Here is a 17,170-nt window from a genome sequence, read left to right on the forward strand (position 1 = left end):
ACTAACAATAGAGTTCACAGATGGATTTCAAATTATGAGGGCCTATGTGTCCGTGTCGAGTTCATATAAGTGAAGGAAGTAACCCAAACATACTACCAGATTTTTAAAAACAATCCTACAGTTTAAAGAAATGTAAAAAAGGTAGAACATCTATATCTATGTCCATGTACTAGCTTTTTTTTATTTAAAAAACTGCATTATGTTTCCTTTGAATATACACTGCTGTCTATGTTTTACAGCTATTTTTGCAGTATATTCCACCTGAAAAATTAGGTGCAGTACTACATATTGGTATATTGTATATGCCAACCACCTTGAGTTCAAGAGAAATTGTAAAGGAGTGTCTTAATGATTTATACATCCTAATAATTCACCTCTTGGGAAACTGCAATGGTTTTTATAGTATCATTTGTGAAATGGATTTGATTTTCTTAGGTCTAGAATCAGCCTGACTCCTCCTGCCCCTGGCACATTACGAAATATTTGGAGTAAAAGCCATCTTGAATGTCTTCATGTGACATGGGCTGAGTGGTGCCTTGGAACATCTGTTCCAGGAGCTCCTCCAACGGAGATTTCTTTCTATAATAGAAAAGCTCTGTGAAACAGTCTTGGGACCCAACTACCTGAGCGGAGAAAGTACTTCGTTTCGTCTTGCAAATCAAATGCACTCTTCAGATTTCAATCCAAAGGTTGTTGGCAGTTGCCATCACAGAGAAGAAGCATTCCAAACACAGCCTTTTATCTTACTCCTTCCCATTTGTATTGCAATTTACAGGTTAGGTTATTGTAACACAGGTCACGTATCTGCCGTTTCTTTGTGGGATATAAGGGAAATTGGAAAGATTCATCTTTCCTTTAGTGGTGGCGCTGAACATAAGGGGTTCTCAAGTCTGTTCAGAGATAGATGGATAGATATCTGTTCTTCAAAGAGATTCGGCACATTTAATGAAATGTAAAGAGGATATGCCACCCATTGCTATGGAATTTAAAGCACTAATTTTGGTTCAACAGATTATGTACAGAAATATGAGCACAGAATTTGGGACTCATCTTGGGTTTTTTTTCTTTCTATTTTAAATTGGTATTTCATGATTTGTAACAGTGTTTCTTTAGGATACATCTGTATTTTCAGTCCTTTGGTTTATCAATGATGAGGCTAGAAAGATGTGATTTTCAAAAAGGCCAGGATGGTTTCAGTGAATGTCCAAGTATTTTCCAGAAGAGCTGTTTACCTAAATTACCTGTATATTATCTATGTCCTCTGAGAATTCCATCCAAAATCCACTTTCTTTTAACAAAAAGTATGGGCAATGAGATGCCAGTGAAGTACTTGAGTTTCACAGGATTAACTCTTTTCTACAGAAAATTGAATTAGGTCTAAGAGATGGTAAAATACCTTCCCTTCCTCCTCTCTCCTGTTCCCCCCACCAACTGCTGCCTCTGTTGCCCTACAATTGCTGACTAAATTCTTCTACCACCGATCCTTATGATTTTAACTGTTTTGTCCACCTAGACTACAGTTACTCATGGAAATTTTCTGAACTGCTATAACTACGGCACAAGTGACGGAAACTTCTGTAAGAACTGTGCAGACATCCTGGTGTCCAGTGGACAATTCTGCATTTTGTTTCTAGGGATAGGAAGACTCAGACACATGTAGAGTTCCTGCTAAGGTGCCTTAAATGGTGCATGGTGGTTTACTACGGTATCTACATTGCAGTGAGCAGCGTGTGATTGAGATGACTAAATTCAGACCTGACAGACCTAATTTTACCATATAGTCAATAGGTAAAGGCAAATGCCATATTCAGACCATGTAGTTTTAGAACGCCTAAATTTGACTGCACTTTGTTTTCCTGGAAAATCAACAGTCCAAATTCCACCAGAGCTGCTTATACTATGAGTGGATGAAAGTGAAACATCAGGATGCCTATCAAAATCAATAGAAAATAAACAATCTAAAAAAAATCTGATTTCTTTAGCTTCTAGACCTCACCAAGAACAAACTGTTATCACTCTCTACTCCTTGGCACAGACATAAGGAACTCCATACTACCTTCCTTATTAATCGCTAGTAACTCTTTCTTGTAAATTAGCTGTGGTCTAACTGGGATTGTTGCATAGTGATTATTATGATGATTCTCAAAAGATCATGAAATATTTTTCTTATAAAATTCTATTATCACTTTTCCCATTATATGAGGATTTTTTTATTAATGACTAATATTTGACATAGAACATATATATTTTTATTAATGTACTTATATATTATTACTGGAATAGCATGGGATCCTAAGAAAAACTTGACCTATGTAAGTTTTAACTCCATGTAATATGTAGAGCAGCTAATAGAGGTACCTCTGTAGAATTTTTGCAGTTCTTAACCACAGCCTACTATATATGGAAGGAAAGCAGTCAAAAAGCAATGATGTCAGCCTCTGCAGATTGATTAGGAACACTAACTGCATGTGTAACTGCGTTGGAATAAGTAAACCACTGTGTTTCATTATGATAGTAAAAGTAAACTGCGTATCAAGCCTGCTGGCTTGCCAGAAGCAATTTTCTTGAGCTCTTGAGTTTTGCTTAGTTTTTTTTTTTTCTTTTATCATTTTTGATAGTGTAGATTCAAAGTTTTCCATGTCAGCTGAAATTACAGCAGCAGTTGCACCATAATCTAAGCACCAACAAACTCAGTCACCATTATCTCTTAAAGAAACTGCTAGACATCCTGCGCTTCCCCGTCAGGATAACAACAGCAGTTGCACATCAGCCTGATCTAACACAGCTTCTCTTCCAGGTTCTGAAACGTCAGAGTTCCCTACAAAAGGGAATGCCTTCCCTGTTGCATCCAACTCGTGTAACTTTTAAGATTGGTCATTTATGCTCTACCAATTTTGCTAGCAAATTTACGCAATTGAGGAAATGCTACAGATTCAGAGAAAATGCTTATAGCCACCCATCTGGCCACCATCTTCCCCACATGGAAAGAATACTTCCAAAGTCTTTCTAAAAGATTTAAGCTCTAACCTTACAGAATGCTGAAACAAAAGTCATACAACTTTCATACCTGGTTCCTAAGAGGAATCCAACTGAGGAGTGCTGAAAGCTTTTCTTATATTTTTATTGGTTAGAAAGGTGAATCTACCCAACCAAAAACGTGTTCCCTGGAAATGGGAACAAAATACTTTTTAGATAGCTCATTAATTTTTGCACGATTCTTTCATTTCACCCCAGTGCATTATGATGTCTGTCATCAGCATATGGACTCTTGAGTAAATGAACACTGGTTACATACTTTGAAAACACTGGTTATACAGAGTCCAATATCCCAAAAAAGCAAAAGGTGAATAGGTTAATCACATTGCTGCTACATTAATTTGGTTACTACCAGTGACCTGTACGTCTAAATGGCATCTATACCACAGTATGGTAACCAAAATAGATGAATTTTTGAAGGACTTTATCATGTAAACCTCTCACTCTTTGTATTTTTAATAGAATCAACTAAAGGAAAAGGCATTCAAGTCTCAAAGAACCACAGTCTATTATAGTAGTTCATTCTGAACAGTTTCTTGGGGTAGGGGGGGATGTATGGGGCAAAATTTTCAAAGGGAAGAGGCCCATTTTTCCTCACAGAAATTATCTGCAAACTTGTGACAGCATTTACGTGGGCAACCATTGACATTATATAAGCAGATCCAGCAAATACACTTGCAAATGATCAGTACAGGCACCCAGCTGTAGCTGATGCTTTGCTTGTACCTTCTTAAATATTCTCCTGGTAACTGCATGCATTAATCCACTACTAGGACTACATTTTATGCAAGCATTTTTAGCACAAACACACCTCCACCCTCCTTGTTTGAAATGTGAGTGCTGGTGTATTAAAAAATATTTGGAAGACAGACTTATTAAAGTAAATGTTAAGAGAACACAGTGGGGTATATTTTCAGTGTGGAGCAGAGAGATTTAACTGCATGACTTCCATTAGCTTTAATGAGAACTGCACAGTTAAATCCTCACACACCACCCTAGAGGATTAACCCAGAAAACACACATTGTTTACTTTTTACTAATACTCTGATTATTACCACGTTCTTCCTCCTCCTCCTCTTCTTCCTCCTCCTCTTCTTCCTCCTCCTCTTCATCCTCCACATCTTCACCTTCCTCTTCATCCTCCTCTTCTTCCTCTTCAATCTCCTCTTCTTCTTCTCGATCTATCTCCTCATCATCCTCCTCCTCATCACCTTGCTCCTCATTATCATCAGAATATTCCTCCTCTTCTTCATCCTCTTCCTCTTCTTCCTCTTCCTTTTCATCCATCTCCTCTGTTCCATCAGTTTCATAGCACTCATCTACCGAAGAGTTGTCTGCTTTAACCACAAAGGGTTTTCTTTTGGGGGCTGGTTCTTGGGGTTGCTTATCTTGTGTTTTTCTTTTTTTTGCCAAAGGACAGCCATACACACTGTGCAAAAATAAAAGACGCAAGTTATTACACTATCCTGCAGATTTCTGTAGGTCAGATTGTACAATTCATGTCAATCATTCATATATTCCAATTCTATGCTACCAGTTGCTGTTCTCAGAACACATGTTTTCAAACTAAAATGCTGCTTCGGCAATAATGACCAAAAGGAAGGACACTTAAAAAACCTGTGAAATTGCTAACAACTGTTATTTGCCTGAAAGAGTCACACGTACACACCAGCATAACAGTTACAGAACTGATACAAATGTATGGTTCTCCTTCTCATTCTTCTCTCACTTCTGCATGTTACACTCTCTTCTAAGGCAGACGAATATAGTTAAACAAACAGCAATCTTGTCCTACCTGCTGGCTATCAGTACAACAATCAGGAATAAAGCAACGCTTAATCATTTTGTAATATTCAGTAAGGTTTTGATTGGGTACCATTAAGATATGTTTCAATGCTATTTAAATAATGAAAATACAACCCCATTCATAACGCTGTTGTTGTTATTAAATGATTAACTGCTCTTAAATTCTCCACTGCTATGCTCCATAATATGCTACAAAGCTCGATAAATGGGTCAACAAGCTCCCCAACACAACCAAAGCCAGTAGTTTTCATGGCCAGTGTTGGAAGTGTTCTCAGATTGAAAAAAATCCAACAATAAACAAAATCCTTTGTCAGTGAAGGAAGTCAAGACTTTTGAAAGTTGAGTACCACTTCCTCATCAATCATTTTAATGCATTGTAACGTAAACAGCATTTCAGAGATCTGGTCTTCTAACAGAGTAGCCACTTGTTTCTCAAAGGTCATATAATCTGTGTTTGTTGAATCTGTTCACCTTCATGTAACCCCAGTAACCTCCTACATAGAGTTCTTGCACACACAAATTACTTTTTCTTTAAAGAACTTCCTCTTTGAACTTTTTTATTGTGTGATTACAAATGCTACTCAAACTACTCTGGTTTTCAGTCTTCCTCCTGTGATTAACTGGTCTGGGGACATTTAAACTGTTCTTTCTAGCCCTTTCTGCATATATACTTACAACTTCATCTTTTATGTTATATTTTTGTCTTTTTATCTTGATTACAAAACACTAAGGCTCTTTATAGTTTTTTTCCACTCTAATAGTGCTTCATATTCTATTGACAGACCACTGAAAAATAGGGGGTTTCACTGCATTTAGTGCTACAGATGTGCTCTTTGTAGTGTCTGCATGGTCTTGGTCTGATTTAATTGCATCCCAGCAGCTATGCATTCCGATTACTTAAACTGCTACTTAGGTAACAAGAATTATATTCAAGTGCCTAATCATTTCATTCAAATGTCTATCTTAGCCATTGCCTTACCTAAATTTTAAGGCACTTGTTCACAGGAAGGCTGATTCAGTCTGCCTGGCACACACTTATCTAAGGAACATACACAGTCACATAATATGGCATTCTTCATGGAAAGCCTGCTAAGGGAAACCTCCTCTGCATAACACAGGCACCCCTCTCTCTGTGTAGGGACTATTAAGTGTCTTTGAAGTCCAATCCGGTGTGCCTAAATTAAACACCTCCTTCCATTAACACTATCAAGAAATACTCAGTACCTCCCTCTAGCCAGATTCCAATCCTCCTCATTTGGGAATGGGGAGGGGGTAGTAGTCCTAGCAGGATACAGTTTCCAGACACCGATACCAAAGTTGAGGCCTAAGAGTGTAGGCTAGAGGGGAAATTGACCCACATCCTCCAGACTCCAGCTCCATGCTCCATCCAGCCCTTCCTGGGGAAGAGCCCCCTCTTCTAGAAGGTGAACACCTGGGCACCTGGCTGCAATAAACTCGGTCTCATACATAGCAGGATAGCAAAAGCCCAAACCTTCACTAATTTTATGAGCCCTAAACCTGGGAAAAGAGAAGGCCTAACCTTCTGGTGTTTTCTCATTGGACTGTATTTGTTACTATCCAAAGATGCTTCAAGGTAAAACCTATAAATGTGGTGGAAATCTTTGTCCCTAGATCACCACTACTGCTCACTGCCAAATGACTGTCTTGCCTCTTGCCCCTTGAGTCCTCCTCTTGGTCAGGACCCAGCTGCTCAGAACCAAGAGGAAAGGTGGGACATATCTTCATGGAAAACATCCCACATCATCACAGTCAGGGCAGAAACAGGAGTTCAATCTCAATCAGTCTGCACAGTGCCTAAAACCTGGAGCAAAAAGGGAAGCACTGTTTGTTGTCGTTCTGACCACACTGACTTCATTTTGCTGCTTCCCCTGGTGCTCTGTGGGCTCAGGAGCTGTCTATTAAAACTCTCCATATGGAGCTTTGAGAGAAGGCATATTAATTTTTACTCAGAACTGGATTTTCAGAGTATGTGTAGTGCTCAAGGAAACAGCTGGATAATTAGGAAGGAACGTGTTTCATTTAGGTGCCTAAATCCTGTAAAACAGGAGTGTGTCACAGCCTGGGGCTCAGGCAGATTTCAGCAACTTGCACTCAATGGCATTTAAGCAGACAGGATAGCGTTTATTGAGTGGATGTGTCTTGTTTTCTTGGTTTCTGTTCCTTCTCTTTGTGATGCATATTACCCTCGCTATAGATTCTTCAATGCCATTATCATTAACTGATATTTTCCCAAAATCCTGATCTTTATTTTCAAAAAGATGTGAATAGGCTTAGCCCCAGCAATCTCCAGGATTTCATTTCTTCCTCTTATTATAACCTTCTTAGAACATTGCAAGAGGTAAAGATGACACTTCAGGTAGCTCTGAGCTAAAACTACCAAGGCTAAACGGCACCAGCAGATGCACAAGTGTGAAAATTCTTGGCCACTGGAGATGATGCAAACTTGAATTTTGTCACATTAAAGCCAGAACATTAACCCCACCCTGCCCCAATCTTTGTTCAGTTAAGAACACTAAATACTTGCAAACGTTTTCATCTAGTAATGCCCCAAAACAGTCCCCTTTGGAATTCACAATAGTCTGGAAACTGGGGAAGAAGACAGTAGGATAACAAAAATATCTATTTTGTTTTGAACTGTTGTTTATTTTTTGTATTTGGCATCTAACTGCATGACTTTTTAGATACAAATTATTGGTCATAGGTAGAAAGAAATTGTTGTCATTGCCATTTTTGGTCATCTTTAATCTTTTTTTCATGGCTTTATGCTTTTCTACATAACATTTTATAACGTTTATGAGAATCTAAGACATTAGTTGGGATTCAGACCCCCCTGAAAAGTGCATAACTGGCAATGGAAATCAATGCCAGTTAGCTGCCTGATCGGCTTTGATGCTTTCATAAATCTCCTTAAATAACTATTTGCAACTCAGCTATTCAAGTAAAGTTGTGAATTTGACTTTAATTTTTTACTTTATTTATCTATTCTCAGTGTCTTTGCTCATAGAATTAAAATTCAGGACACCTCAGCAACAAACAGAAACAAACATTTGTGTATTTTAAGGGTTGGGTCCAGCATTAAGGACTTGGGAATATGTTGCTTTTCCAAGGAAATCAGTTCTGTTCGTTAACTCCAACTCAACTTTTGCAAATGCTTTCCTGATTAGTTTGCACCAGTTTCTCCACAACCCTGATTCTGGTTTTGCCTGTGCTTGGATTTATACTTTATAAAGCTACCATTGCATGGGTTTTTCTTAAAAAATTTTCAAAATACTGTCTTGCACTGGCTTCCTTCTGCTCTTCAACTCCATACCTCATACAGCTTATATACACACCTCAGGTACTACAGACTTCATAGTCTGAGAGTTCAAAAAAAATAGCCACGTCTTGCAGAAACCAGGGAAACAGGCCACCAGACCTGGAGCCTACTGTTTAGCTGCCCTATTTTCTTCTTTTTCTTTCTTAACCTGTTCCGCTCTCATCCTTAGTTTCATTAATTTTTCAGATTCTGCCTCCAGGACACTTCTCTGTTTCTGGCATGTTCCCTGCGGTCTCTCCAGTGAGTAAGCCGAGGGGAAGGCAGCGCCGGCTCCCCGGTAGCCTCTGCCACTGAGTTCCCCTCCCGACCACATACGGAGATGATAGTCTCTCCCACTGACCTCTTGTTCCTCATACATTTGTGAAAACTGTTATTGTTTGTCCTTATAGCTTGTGCAATTTTCTCTCCATTTCCAGTTTTGGCTTTTGTGATCATACCCTTATTTTCTTATTTTTTAGATTTGTTTATCCCTGCTCGAAGCAATGACCCCATTGATTTCTCTGTCTTGCATACCTTTATCTGTTCTTTTACTGCTCACTGCATTTCCCTGGTCAGCTGTGTTTGTCTTATTTTCCCCTCACGCTTCAGCTCTCTTGGCTTTCAGCAGAATAGATATTTGGGCTTTCTGAAACACACTTTTGAATATTCCACACTGCTTTGCTATGTGTCTCAGTCATCCCTGGGTTTCAGAATCTGTCATGAATAATTCTTGAGGAAAGAATGTTGTTGAATTTCATAGCGATAAGCTCCAAGAGGACATATAGACATTAATAATTGAAGAAATTTAAGAAATAATATATGAACTTATACGCCTTAGTTAGAAGATGACTTATGGCATTTTTTTAACTCTCCTGCAATTTTTCTCCATTAAAAAACATACAATGCTACTCGCTGATACATTCAGTAGGACCTGTCTTCAGGAAATACGTATTTCTTTCCCAAAATTGAACTTCTTGATTTTTAATATATTTTATTACTGATTTAATATAAATTTAAGCATGATAGTATGGTTCTTGTTTCTGAGCTATAACAATTAAATATATCTATTTAAATATATATAGTATAGGACCAGAGAAATACAAGGCATTTTCTAAATCAGACTACTGATTAATATTCTCCCCTCCATGATATGTCAATTTACATATCAAAGGTGGGACATAACATCCATGTCTGGAGGACACTTTCTCTTAGAGTGTCTTATTTACCTACATCAATTAGAAAGGGAGTTTATGTGACCAATAAAGGGTCAGTCAAATTTAAATATCTAATTAGATAAAGTGATTCCTATATGCCGTGTTTACCAGCCTTCTTTTTTTCATTTTCATCCCTTTTCTATTGAATCTGTTATTTCAGAAGCCTCATGCTATAAGATCCAAGTAAAAGAAAGCAAGGTGATGGCAATAGTATGCCCTAAATCTGAATAATATTTTTTCTTGGAGGATTGTTATCCTTTTTTTTTTCCTTTTTTTTTCATTAGTACTTTGAAAAATCTTACAAAATGTTCTTTCAATCTAAAAAGAGTCCCAGGCAACAGTGCTCTCCTTCTCTATTTCTTCATGTGAGAATTTAATTTAACATAAACCAAAATATTTGATAGGCAACAGAATCTAAAAAAATACTACATAGACACCTAGTGAGGTTATCAAAAACATTTAATGAAGCACTTAAGTATGTGATGTGGCACTGAGGTGGAATTTTATCATATGCAGTTGAGGACAGCAAATTAGGAAGAGCCTGCTTGGAAGCAAACTTCTGCTTAAGGCTACAGGTAGAAAGTTCCCAAGGCATTTACAGCTGTCCCGCTGGATACCATAAGCATTATTTTTGGTTTGGACTAGATAACTTCCAAGTCCATATTTCCAGATGAAGTCTTACAGGCATTTTGCAGATAAGTCCTCTAACAAATCCAGTCTTCAAAGAATGTGCAAATCTAACTGATTTGTATAACATTGCATCCTATTAAATCACCCTCAAAGTGACTCCTTTTAGCTTTCAGAGGCTGATACTATCAACTGATAGCAATTGACCAGGATTTTACCACCCTACAGCTTGAACTCCCTGCACTCCAGAAGATTCCCTTCCCAGCAGACTATCCACTATTATGAGGAAGAGCTGGTAGCACTCCTGTTTAAGCTGGACCGTTGAATTGGTAAGAATGAAAGAACCATAATAAATTCAGAAAAAGAGACTGACTCCAGCCTAGCGATTTGCATACTCAATTGCAAGAATAAACTCCTTCAGCTGAGGATGATTTTCCATTCATATTTAAATGGGTGCTTAAAGTATGCCAAATTACTACAGGAACGAGCAGCAAACCCAGTGGACAGTGATAACTGTGAGGTGGTAGAGTCAAATGTCCTTCCGGGAAATTACTTTTGCTCTCTAAGCCACATCGGTCAGGAATCTTTTCCATCCCACAAAAGTCCCGCGTAATGCGTGTGTACTGTCCTGGAACACAGGAGCTATTGAGCCAAACTTTCCCAGGCTGTGGAAGCTAAAGAACTTGGCCAAGTATTCTAACCACTAAGCTGTAAGAGAGAAAATGGGAAGAGCAACAAGTCAAACTTCAAGAAGGACATGCAGTTTTTTTAGCTTTTATTTCACAGAGATGGCTAATTGCAGACTACAAGGTAGAGCTAGGACACACTGGTTTTGGTGCTCCCAACCAGCTGGATTAAAATTCTCTGTGCTAGCATCCTGCCTGCTATGAATCCCAATCTAGAAGACTAATTGTTGTGGGTCTGAGTGGCAAGGTTTTGGTAGCGTGGGGGCTATAGGGGTGGCTTCTGTGAGCCGCTGCGAGAAGCTTCCCCCACGTCTGATAAAGCCAGTGCCAGCAGGCTCTAAGACGGACCTGCTGCTGGCCAAGGCCAAGCCAATCAGCAACGGTGGTAGTGCCTGTGTGATAACATATTTAAGAAAGGGAAGAAAAAACTCTGCGGTGAGATGGCAGTTAGAGAGGAGTGAGAACATGTGAGAGAAACAGCTCTGCAGACACCAAGGTCAGTGAAGAAGGAGGGGGGAGGAGGTGCTCCAGATGCCCAAGCAGGGAGTCTTCCCTTGCAGCTCGTGATGAAGACCATGGTGAGGCAGGCTGTCCCCCTGCAGCCCATGGAGGTCCACAGTGGAGCAGATCTCCACCTGTAGCCTGTGGAAGGGACCCCACGCCAGAGCAGCTGGATACCTGAAAGAAGCTGTGACCCCGTGGGGAGCCCATGCTGGAGCAGGCTCCTGCCAGGACCTGCAGACCTGTGGAGAGAGGAGCTTCAGAGATTTGCTGGCAGCGCTTGTGACCCCATGGGGAACCCACGCTGGAGCAGACTGTTCCTGAAGGACTGCACCCCGTGCGAAGGACCCACGCTGGGGCAGTTTGTGAAGAGCTGCAGCCCGTGGGAAGGACTCACATTGGAGAAGTTTGTGAAGAACTGTCTCCCACAAGAGGAACCTCACGTTGGAGCAGGGGCAGAGCATGAGGTGTCCTCCCCCTGAGGGACAAGGAGCTGCAGAGACAATGTGTGATGAACTGACCATAACCCCCATTCCCTGTCCCTGTGCGCCGCTTCGGGGGAGGAGGTAGAGAAATGGGAGTGAAGCTGAGCCCGGGAAGAAGGGAGGGGTGGGGGGAAGGTGTTTTAAGATCTGGATTTCTTTATCACTATCCTACTGTGATTTGATTGGTGATGAATTAAACTCCCTTTTCTCCCCAAGTTCAGTCTGTTTTGTCCATGACAGTAATTGGTGAGTGATCTCTCCCTGTTCTTGTCTCGATCCTCGAGCCTTACATCAGAGAATCACAGAATCACAGAATCATAGGTTGGAAAAGATCTCTAAGATCATCAAGTCCAACCATTCATGTTTTACATGCTTAGATATTTTTGCAGAAGTCGTCCCAAATTGCTATGTTTTTATCTATTTAAACTATAATTAAATGTAACAAATACCTTTTAAAATACAATAAACTCCTCTCTGCAGTTCTGCTGTCTTTCAGACTTTCCCACGAGCTTGTGCTTCTGGTTCAATAAATCAGATTATTATAAGCAGGAAGTGCTTTTATGTGTGCAGTGTCAAAACACATCATCTTTACTTCATTTATTTGTACCGAATAGATGTTTGTTGGCTTCTCAGATTAGGTACATATACAATAGTATTTCAGTTCAGTGAAAACTATTAGTTTACCTGAACAGGTACCAGCTTGACTGATAGGAATGAGTGAGATGTAGAGCATTCTATCCCTTTTTACATTCTGGAGTGTATTTGGGTACTGCTTTATGGAACGGTAAGAAAAATTACAACAAAAGTGCCCAGAAGCATGCTGCATCTCAAAAGGTAAAGGTAGAAGTTGTGGTATTTTCCTCACAGAGGTTTAAAAGTCAGCTTGGTCCTTTTGCACTTCAGAGCCTTTTTAAACACATGAATAGCCACAAAGATACCTCAGATCTACTCATGTGTATAGCATTATTTAACTAAAGAAGCCCTAAAGTAAAACTAGTGTCTTTAAAAATAGCACTGCAAAAAGGAGTGAGGAGTAATAAATAACATTAGAACAGAATGATGTTTCAGAAGTGAACGATGGAGCTCAAAACTTAAGTATTTTCTTTAGACATTCAAATATTGGAATATGTATTTTTAAACAAAATAAAGCAGACTACCTTTGATGTAATCAATACAGTCACAGTAACTTAAGTCAAAGTGACGATCTTTTATTTAATTGGATCCTACACATCTCCAGTGTGAAGCACTTCCCCAACCCAGTTCCCTGAGACTCCAAACTGGTGTAACTGAACCCTGTGATGAACAGCGGCAGACTTACTGTCCAATCTGCCCTCTGCCTGGTGAGATCATCTCACCCATCACCAAAGTCTCTGCCCTTGGGACATGACAACTGATAGGAAACTTTCAGTTCTGCAACAATTAACCCATTTAAACAATAAGTTTATTTAATTGGTTGAATCCAATAGCTGTTCAGTAAAGAAGAAAGTAGGCACAGTAATGTATTTCTAGGTTTTGCACAAATACACAGGAAAAATCTCAGCCCTGAAGCGCTAATTTAAAGCAAGATGTAAAAAATAAATGTAACAAATCATGAGACTAAAAACTTACGTGGCAGCACAGGTTAGCAAAGCACATGCCCTGCAGCTGTAGATTATTCAGAAGTATTTATATAAAAAAATCAATATAATATCTGATTGTCTCAAGACTTCTGATGTCACGGATGAGACTCATTTCTCACCTACCCCTAGGCTTCTAAAACATATGTCTACACACGTCACGTTAAGCTCCCTTCATAAGTCAATGCATAGAAACTAGAACCTCCTGGGAGGCAATTCATTTCACCTTTCTTAGACACTTTGGCTATCTATCCACTGACAATAAAAGGAGTTAATGGTGATTAACTTATACTTCTAGCACTTAGGAATCTGATAAAAGTGAGAGAAATCCAAGGCTTTTTCTGTCTTTTTTTTTTTATATATTGTATGTCCATCCCCAACAAAGATAGTACCTAGCAGGCTTTAAAAGCACCACAACACCTTCATAAAGAGAAAAATCAAAACCTTGCTTCTTTCCTTTCCACCGCTGCTGTATCACTTAACATGTATAATTATCCTCCCTATAGCTTAGCTATCCTTTCAAGACTACCTCCACAATCTAACGCCAGACAAATGCTGTAGTTGCACTCTAATCTTAGGATGGCAAATACCCAACTTCACTGTGTGTTCGAGAGCCGGAAGCCACAATTGATTATGTGTTGTTGCCAGACCCTTGAATACAGGGACTGATCAAAGAAACTAGTATAGTGCAAAGAGCACAGGTTTAATGACTTGTATTGAGTCATTAGATGAAATGCATATAATCAAGTTTTGCTAAGTGGCTATTGATTCTGCACACTTCGATGTTGATTTAAATGTAGCCCAGACTCATAAAAATGGGAACACACAAAGCCAGTGACCACTTCTGCACTAACTCAAACAACACTGACTTCTGCACTAACTCATAATCCTGAAGTGCACATTTATTTCAAAAATCTAACCTAGAAGAAAAACATTAGGAAACAAAACCCTCAGTTTTTCTATACACAGATGAAAATGAGGTTGGCTACATTGAGCTAAATCAAAGCAGTATCTAGAGCTGCCAAGATGTCCAGATCTGTGTATATCTTGTGTTTTCAGCCTCAGTTGTAATAACAAGTCTGTTTACAGGTAGAGGGGTTTTTCATTATAACGCGATATCCTAAAATAGAAAAAATTCACAATCAATCATTCACCAAATTGAAGGGGTTAGAATATGCTACAAGAGCACATCTATCAGTTACAAAAGATCTTTGTATAGTCATAATGTTTGAGCCTTGGACATGATGAACCTGATGAGGTTCAACAAGGGCAAATGCAGGGTCCTGCACCTGGGGAGGAACAACCCCATGCACCAGTACAGGCTTGGGCTGGACGTGCTGGAGAGCAGCTCTGCGGAGAGGGACCTGGGAGTGCTGGTGGACGACAGGTTAACCATGAGCTAGCAGTGTGCCCTGGCTGCCAAGAAGGCCAATGGCATTCTGGGGTGCATTAGGAGGAGTGTGGCCAGCAGGTCGAGGGAGGTTCTCCTTCCCCTCTACACTGCCCTAGTGAGGCCCCATCTGGAGTACTCTGTCCAGTTCTGGGCTCCCCACTTCAAGAAAGATGAGGAGCTACTGGAGAGAGTCCAGTGGAGGGCTACGAGGATGGTGAGGGGACTGGAGCATCTCTCCTGTGAGGAGAGGCTGAGGGAGCTGGGCTTGTTCAGCCTGAAGAAGAAAAGGCTGCGAGAGGACCTTATAAATGCTTATAAATATCTGAAGGGTGTGTGTCAGGAGGATGGGGCCAAGCTCTTTTCAGTGGTGCCCAGTGACAGGACAAGAGGCAATGGGCACAAACTGAGGCATAGGAAGTTCCGCCTGAACATGAGGAAGAACTTCTTCCCTCTGAGCGTGACGGAGCACTGGAACAGGCTGCCCAGGGAGGTGGTGGAGTCTCCTTCTCTGGAGATATTCAAGACCCGCCTGGACGTGGTCCTGTGCAGCCTGCTGTAGGTGACCCTGCTTCAGCAGGAGGGTTGGACTGGATGACCCACAGAGGTCCCTTCCAACCCCGAACATTCTGTGATTTTGTGATTCTGTGATTCTATGATATGAAATCTTTCTATTCCAGTATTTTAAATGTAATTGCTTTTAAACAATTCAGCATGATAAGTTTAAGCATTCAAAAATCTAAGGAAATAAACTTCTGGAAATGAAAGGTGATTCATGTAGTTATACTGTCAATCATTTAACGACGTGGCTAGATACGTATCAACACCCTTAGACAGTAGGTAGTAGAATCAACACCCTTAGACACAGACTCGATAGATCATACTTAGCAACAACAGCAGGTCAAGCTATCATTCTAGTATGTACTTAAGTATTGAGTAATAGAGTACACTGTCATTTTATCGCATCTCTAATGTAGGGCTAGTATAACGAGACTATCAGCTACTGATTCCTATCACAAATACTCTTCTCATCATCTCTAGACAGATACACAACAGCACTGGCTTCCAAATTCATTTTAACTAAGAAATATATATTGCACAGAATTAAGAAATACGATACACCAATTTGCATGTAATTATAGCAGTAAGTATCTTACTTGATCCAAAAAGCTCATGGCTACAGAATATAACCAATGCAAAGGAATAATACTGTGGAGCAGCTTTCTAACACGAGACTGTAATCAGTAAACATCTGAAATTACAGAAAAAAAACATAAAACCAAAGTGATACAAGCTGTAGCCACTTCAGTGCTTATGTACGGGATTCTCTCCTCCAGAATAGGCTACAGGATACTGTTCTTTGTCTTGCACTGTTGGTTAGGAGTCATTCAAGTGTGAAACAGTCTAAATTCTGTTAGAGGACTAAGATGCTTAAATCTTCCTTAAATCAAAATAACATTTTGAAAAAACACAAAAAGATTGTGCCTTTTCATAACACAGAGAAAACATGATTATTCTAAAATAACAGAAATGACAGCATTGTCTACTTTATTGCACTGTGGAGCTGCAGCTAGAATTGGTCTCTTGCTAAAAATGTTAACCATTATCAATATGCATTTAGCAAACGTTACCATGAAGGGACTGAAAGTTTATCCTCCATATTAATTTTTAAGGGTGTTTGTCTTCTTAGTGGGCTCTACACCAAAAAGGATACCACAAAAATCTGTTTAACATAATTTTTGAAATACCTTTATCATTATATCTCCTTGAGCCTAATTTGTGGAGAAAAGTTTGTTACTAGCTGTTGTACTTGCCAGTTTACTATTGCACAAAAAGTTATAAGCACAAACCTATAACCAAGACTTTATGTTCTTCGCTCTAGATGGACACAGCTCTACTTTAGTGCTATGTAATTTTCAACAGTCATTAGAGTGCCTGTCAGCAGCTCCTATCAGCAATGCATTAGAGCAATCTAGGGTTCTAGACCCATGCGATTCTCCTGCCCAACCTTTGCTCAGTGACAGTAACGGGGCACCATCCTTCAAGAGACACAAATGTAATGGCATCTTATTCCACCCCCTGTAAGCACAAGGCAGGTATTGTGGATTGTTATTCTCCCTTCTGAGAAAATGCTACTGCATGACTCCTGCCCCCTGCCATGACTTCCACCCTGAAAGGCATATATTTGCTTGTGCTAATAACCTACTAAACTAGTCTCCTTCTGCAGCACACAGAAGTTGCTTTGTTGTAATCTTAGGGGGTCTTGCAGGTAGTGTTTCTACTAAGATACAAGCTCACCTACCATAAAGAAACTGGGTCAAGCTGTTGGCAGAGCCAAAGGACAAAACTATGTCTCTTATGTTCAGTTCATTTTTTGTTATTTTTTTTTTTTTCATGATTAGAAGACTTAGGAATACTCTGGTCTAAAAACGAAAGCTTATCTCCTGGCTTAATCACATGACTGCAAAAGCCACATGTCTAGATACGGGCCTA

The 17,170-nt window shown here is 39.7% G+C and overlaps 1 protein-coding gene across 18 annotated transcripts in view; it reads right to left on the minus strand.

The window, feature by feature from the left end:
- MYT1L (myelin transcription factor 1 like) overlaps positions 1 to 17,170 on the minus strand; it is a 324,171-nt gene that overhangs the window by 105,288 nt on the left and 201,713 nt on the right. For 13 of the 18 annotated variants that reach the window (XM_075414772.1, XM_075414771.1, XM_075414784.1 and 10 more), the window contains one exon: positions 4,092 to 4,465. In XM_075414772.1, coding sequence (XP_075270887.1) covers positions 4,092 to 4,465 — 374 coding nt within the window. Of the gene's footprint in view, positions 1 to 3,067; positions 3,088 to 4,091; positions 4,466 to 17,170 lie in introns of those variants that run through there. The other 5 variants (XM_075414773.1, XM_075414780.1, XM_009935434.2 and 2 more) reach the window with 2 other exon arrangements.

This window comes from Opisthocomus hoazin, chromosome 2 (genome assembly GCF_030867145.1).
Source record: "Opisthocomus hoazin isolate bOpiHoa1 chromosome 2, bOpiHoa1.hap1, whole genome shotgun sequence".
NCBI lineage: Eukaryota > Metazoa > Chordata > Aves > Opisthocomiformes > Opisthocomidae > Opisthocomus > Opisthocomus hoazin.